General features: G+C 55.7%; 2 protein-coding genes across 2 annotated transcripts; one reads left to right on the top strand and one right to left on the bottom strand.

Moving 5' to 3' along the window:
- Positions 1-202: 202 nt before the first annotated feature.
- Positions 203-2,945, bottom strand: PPX (protoporphyrinogen IX oxidase; the record flags this gene model as incomplete). The annotated part of the gene is made up of 4 exons (XM_005854685.1): positions 203-466; positions 770-948; positions 1,247-1,442; positions 1,725-2,945. Coding segments are annotated over 4 exons (1,860 nt in total), but the record flags the coding sequence as incomplete, so codon positions are not given.
- A 492-nt stretch (positions 2,946-3,437) lies between these two features.
- NGA_0387700 (n -adenine-specific dna methyltransferase 1) lies at positions 3,438-4,650 on the top strand (the record flags this gene model as incomplete). The annotated part of the gene is made up of 4 exons (XM_005854689.1): positions 3,438-3,731; positions 3,899-4,040; positions 4,198-4,503; positions 4,618-4,650. Coding segments are annotated over exons 1-4 (663 nt in total), but the record flags the coding sequence as incomplete, so codon positions are not given.
- Between the last annotated feature and the right edge of the window lie 1,589 nt (positions 4,651-6,239).

Here is a 6,239-nt window from a genome sequence, read left to right as displayed (position 1 = left end):
CCCCTTCCTCCGCCGCGACCACCGTGCGCGGCCGGCTACTTTCCCCCTCAGGCACCCGCGGCTGCCCTCCCTCCCTCCCTCCAGTTGATCCCATCCCTGCCACGGTCGAGACAGCCGCCGCCGCCGCTACGGCAGGAGCCGTGGAATCGGACGCGTCTGAGGCAGGAGGGGGAGACGAAGGCGGGGAAGAGGGCACTGCCACGGGGCCGGGCGCAAGGGCCGAAGGAGGGGAAGGAGGGACTGAGGTTTGCGGTGCCGGAGCCTTAGCAGCCAAGTAGCTCTGAATCCTGCCCGCTTCCTCCATCCCGTAGGTCACGCAGTCCCCAAACGCCACGCCTGTTCGGTAATTCCCCCCCAAAAAGAGACCCGGATGTTTCTTGACCCCTGCCTCCACGCTCGCGAGGATGTCCAGGTGGCCCTTGTTGTACTGCGGGATGGCGGTGGGCCACAGCCGCACGCCCAGGATCTGGGAGTAGGGGGAGAGGAATCGGTCAGCGGTCATTTTCCATGGGGAGAGCCAACGAAGCCCGCCTTTGCCAGGAGTGCTTCGCCGCTGCAGTGGCGGCAGGGCCCTCGAGCGGGCTGGGAGGGCTCGAGTCCCCGCACTGCCGTGCTGATCAGACCCCCAACCAAGCATCCATGCCGGCGGTGGCACGGATCGAGCGCAGTCAGGCCTTTGCCGATACCACGGATTTCGCTCCCTTCCCTATTCCATCCTCACCAGCTCCGGACACGCACACCGAGGCGGGGCACGAGAAACACCACCTACCTTGGGCGCCGGGGCGTCGGGCTTGAGCAAGACCTTCTTGATATCCCTGTCTACCTCCTTGACGATCTGCTGGCTGCTCAGCTCCGCGATACCCGGATCTTGGGCCCCTCCGATGTAGGAAAGCAGCATGTTGTAGTCGGGGGGGCCGCCCGGGAAGAGGGAGGACGACCAGATGGTCCCTGAAGGGGAGGGGAAAGGGACGGGACAAAGAGGGGAAGTGGGTTGAGAGGGTGCTGGAGACGCTGAGGGTCTTCCACTTCCGCGGGAGCGCTTCCACCCAACTGCCTCCCTCAGCATGGACAACGCCAGGGATTTTGTCGCGCTCCCTCCCGCCCTCCCTCCCGTTGGCATATTCCTCCTTTCTCGACTGCCTCTCCCTAGATCCGAACCTCTCCTTCTCCTGGTAGATGGTGTGGACCGAACCAGTCCTCCTCTCCCCCCCCTCCCTCCCCCCCTCCCTCCCTCCCTCCCGCCTACCCAGCGTTCGGATCTTCATGCTCCGGGGAATCAAATTTCCGAAACCCCGCAACGGCTCCCGAAAGGCGGTTTTCGGGTAGGCCAAGGTGACGGAGGCGACCGGGGGATAGTACACGTCGGCAAGACGGGCCGCCTCCGGGACCAAAGGACGCAGGAGCTTGTGCACAACGTGGGCGGGGGCGGTGATGGCTAGGGCCTGGGGGACAAGGAAAAGGGCAGGGACGGAAGGTGAGCAAGGGAGGGACCGCCGGCGAAAGATAGCGGGGCTCGGGAGGGGGGAAAGACTACCACGGGGGAGTGCGTCCAATCGGGAGACATATGAGAAACCGGTTAAAGGAAGCTAAGCTACAGGACCCGGGGAAAAAGACTCAGTCAAGTCCCAAGCTTTTGTTGGCTTGTCCCATTTACATATCCCTCCCCCCCTTCCCCCGGCCACTAGCTTCCCCTCGTAAATCCTGTCGTCAGCCCTCACACTTACCTGGCATTTGATCCGTTTCCGTCCCTGGGGGGTCTGAAAAACCGCCTCGTAGCCACCCTTCGGCCCTTTCCCTTCCACCACGCTCAAGAGCTTGTGGGAGAGCCGGACCTTCTCCTTCCCCAGCGCCTTGGCCGCCGCCAGGGGCATCGACTGCAAGCCTCGCTTGAATGAACCCAGCTGCCCGCCCTTGTACACAGGGTGCTCCGGCACCACCGGCGGCTTGGTCCGTTGGATCTCCTGGATGCGAAGCAAAGCCCCGTCCAGAATGCCCCTCCCTCCCAGCTCCTCCAAGCGTTTCACCTTCTTCAGGGCCGCCTTCATGGAGAGCTTGCTCGGGTCCCCGGCGTAGACGCCCGAGACGAAGGGGTCGATGATCCGCTCGAAGGTCTCTGCCCCCAAATGCCGGGTCACGAATTCCTTGACGCTCTCCTCCTTATCCTTCGGCGGGCCTCGAATGAAGCCCAGAGCCCCCAGACCCGCCCTGATACGTCCGGGTATGGATAGGAGATTGAAGAAGGGGATGTCACCCAAGCCCCCAGGCAGGGCGTAGAGTTTCTCCTTCCAATACACGAAGCGGGGCAAGCTCGCGTCTGCCAGGACCAGTTCATCGGCCAGGCCCATGTCTACAGTCGCTTGCATGAGCGGATAAGTGGGTTGGAAGGAATTCGGGCCCTCCTCCCACAAGAAGCCGGACTCCGATTTACTGATCACGTTCCCTCCCACCACGGGTTTGGCCTCTGTCAGCAGACACTTGACTCCAGCTTTGTTCAGATAAAACGCGGTGGTCGAGCCACTGATCCCAGAGCCCACCACCAGAACGTCGGTTTCCTCCACTTTCTCGGGGCCCGCGAAAAGATCGCCAAGGAGGTCGGTCAAAAACTGCCCGAATGCAGGGGGAGATGAGGTGGAGGAGGCGTAGAGGGAGGGAAGGGAGCGAGGGCGCCCATGGCTTGCACTGATAGACGTGCTGCTGGATATACGTGTTCTGATGGCGGGGGAAGGCAGGTGGAAAGCCCTCACAGAGAGGAATACGCAGGACAGGAGGGCAACTGCCACGGGGAGGCCCAGGCTCTGACGACAAGGGATCATTTTGGTTCTGCGGCCAATAAAATCACCCCTCAAAACTATGGAAGTGGAAGAAGCTCCGCGAAGCAACGCGTGCCACTGACCGAGATTTGATTTCTTGAGTGGTGCTGCCTCTCTCCTCGGATAGCCGTGTGCTTGCCTCGGGGTAGGGAAGATTTGAGCAAAATAAAAAAGGCATCGGTAAGACACAGCACTACGTCCTACTCCACGCCAACCTCGAACCACCGCTTTTCTCACCCCTATTTGCACAGCACATGTTAAGCAAAAGAGAAAGACCAGACGCTTCATAATGGAATGAAAGATAAATGGGATTGGAATAGTGACTACTGCGTCCTTCTCCCTTCGCCGCAAAGCAGGAAGATACTACTGCTTCTAGGACTAGGCGAGCAATTGTCGTTGAGAGTTGAGAGCGGTAAGACTTGTCAATGACACGCTCAACTTGTAATTAAAATGAAAGTATACATAAGTAAAAATTTCAAGAACCGTAACGCTCATTAATTAGCAATCATTGTGAGTTCACCAGTAGGCAAGCGTCGGGATCTTGCCCGTTTCGAACCGTTCGTTCTGTCTTATGCGTGAACAAAGTTCTTTGAAAATTTATGGAGTCACATAGCCATATTTCCTACCCCACAGCAGATGAAGCACTGAGTTGAGCAAAAATTAGACAGCGCCGGGCTGAGCGAGTCGACGCAGCTTACCATCCGACGATTGACCGCCACTGCAGTCCTCCCATTCTTTCATGTCGTCCCTCAGCGCCCCTCCTAGCCCTCAAGCCGAGCTTCCTGATCTCGATCATTTGACCATGGATGACTTTAGGCATATTTACGAGCCATCAGATGATACATTTCTCCTCATGGATGCGTTGGAAGCGGATGCACAAAAATTAAAAGCCCGAAAGCCGCGCATTGTGGTTGAGATAGGGTAAGGCTGTACCTTAAGATGTAAAATTAATTTCAACGATCCACGTGTATAAGCATATTGCGGCATCGCTGTGAATATAATTATGCTATATCTACCTACAAATGTGTCCACGCCGCTACGATCACGCGTGCTGATTATACTTACTTACGGAAACCTGCCATGCTCAGGTCAGGAAGCGGGTGTGTGACAGCCGTCCTGGCACGCACGCTGCGAGATGCCCTTGGTCCCGAACACTGCACATTATTTATTTCCACAGATATCAATAGCAGAGCTGTGCGTGCGACTCAGGCCACTGGCTCAGCCAATAGTGTAAGTTTTCACAACGTTGATTGGGATGTCCTTCGGATCCCTTCTTTTTATCTCCGGTCGAGGCCCTCACGTGTTACGATTACTGCTACATCTCCCAAAATGGGCACCCCTGAATAATCTATTTTTTCGTTTGACTCCTTTGTCCTCCTCATTTCAGATTTTGCACCATGAAATCCTCCAGGCCGACCTCCTCGCCCCCCTCCTTCCTCGCCTCCTCCACTCGGTCGATCTGCTCGTGTTTAATCCTCCTTACGTCCCCACACCTACTTCTGAAGTCGGCTCGCATGGTATTGAAGCCAGTTGGGCAGGAGGGAAAGACGGAAGAGAGGTGCTGGACAGGATCCTCGACTCCATTCCGAACCTTCTTCGCCCTCAGGGTGGATGTATGTACTTGGTAGCCGTGAACGAGAATCTTCCAGAAGATATTTGCGCCAGAATGCGGGAAGAAAATTTGCAGGCAGAGGTATGTTGAAGAAGGATGAGAATGGAGCTGGCGGTACCAGTGTGCGCACGTCTGCATTATGTTGTCTGCCGTGCTTACGTTCCTTGCCCCTCTCACGTTTCCTCTATGAAACAGGTGGTACGCTCCCGTAAAGCTCGAAACGAAGTCTTACACGTTTTAAGATTCATACGTGCTTGAAAAGCCGGAATAAGCAAAGAAAAGATCAATAATTTGTAAATCAAGCTTTACATTCATAAAAAGTCCCGTCTACTTTCTCTGTTTAGGAAGTAATATCCAGGGGCTTTTGCTGCTTACTTTGACATTTTCTATTCATTCCCTTCTATTATGCTATAAGTCCCTTTGATTGATAGATAAGCTTGAAAGGAGACAAGGCGGTCAAGTAATGTATCCAAAAGAGGCAAAAAACCCTTGAAGGACGAAACTGGAAGATAAATCAGCACTTTATACACAAGAACTCGCTTCGCTTCACAACACTTGAAAATAAACAAGGAATTTTAGTTAGAATTTGACGCAATTTACCATTGTTGGCACCATCCCCCACGAAAAAGGGGACAAACCCTTTATGGAAAGGATTTTAACCTCCTGCCCCCCCTTGGGCCATGCGACACCCAGCCTACGAGACGAAGGCTTTCGGGTGGGACACGACAATGAGATCGCCACGTGCAGACTTCCGGAGGGGATTGCGCCTGTGCTAGGCTGTAAACGTTTTCGCGGTGAATGCCTGTGGGGATATGGCTGTTCGTGGCACTGGCATCGAAGCGTTTGGCTTTTGTTGTCATCATTGGACAGCAAGCCTTCTACCAGTACCTGAGAGCCGACGCATAGCACACTCCTTCTTCATATCATTTCCCCACCATTATTGCGCCATTAAGTCTCACATATTTACCAAAACTTACCTACCACCCATTAAGTTTGTATACAGGGGGGATCAGCACTGCCGTCGTTGCCTTTGTCCAGGCGTCGCCTCTATCCCAGTCATGCATTGTGGGAGTAAGTGTTCCATCCTCATCTTTCCCTCTTCGTATCGGACCGCATGTTTCGTGTATCTCACCGGTCGTCCATGTGCGAACCCACAGTTTCTGGCGAAATATGCGAGGAGCCTGTACTGTCTCGTCCATCCGGTGTGCTGTATGAAAAGGTGGGTGTTTAGGGCGGCAGCGGAAAGGCCTGAGGGGTCAACCCTCTCTTCGATATGCACTTCCTTCTCAACCCATGTCGCTTCCCGACTCCCTGCCTTAATTTAAATCAATTCACACAGCGTGTCATTCTGAAATACATCGAGGCCGAGCACAAGGACCCCGCGAATGGTGAAGAGCTCTGCCCGGACGACCTTATCCCTGTGAAGGCCAGCACGAGTAAGCCGCGCGGGAAGAGAGGAAGTGGGCCGATAGGGGAAGTTCACTGATGGGAGTTTCGTGGGTGCTTGCTCGCGTGGCGGAAATCCTTGTATCCGACAGAAATGGCACGGGGCACACCCTCTCGCCACCTCCCTCCCTCATCCCCGCGTCCTCCCCTCCCCCCCTTTACATACCTGATACCACGTCCTAACCGAGCAATCCTGTTTATTCTCCTCGTTGCCCCCCCTTCCAAGTCGTCCGCCCACGCCCCGTCACGGCCTCATCGGTGCCGGGTCTGCTGGCCCTGTTTCAGAACGAGTGGGATGCCCTCATGCTCGAGACGCACACTTTAAAGGAGCACCTGGGGGCCACGCGCACGGTGGGGAGGGAGGGAGGGAG

This window comes from Nannochloropsis gaditana (genome assembly GCF_000240725.1).
Source record: "Nannochloropsis gaditana CCMP526 unplaced genomic scaffold scaffold417, whole genome shotgun sequence".
Taxonomy (NCBI): domain Eukaryota; class Eustigmatophyceae; order Eustigmatales; family Monodopsidaceae; genus Microchloropsis; species Microchloropsis gaditana.
The sequence above is the reverse complement of the archived record's forward strand: the minus strand, read 5'-3'. Positions and strand labels throughout refer to the sequence as shown.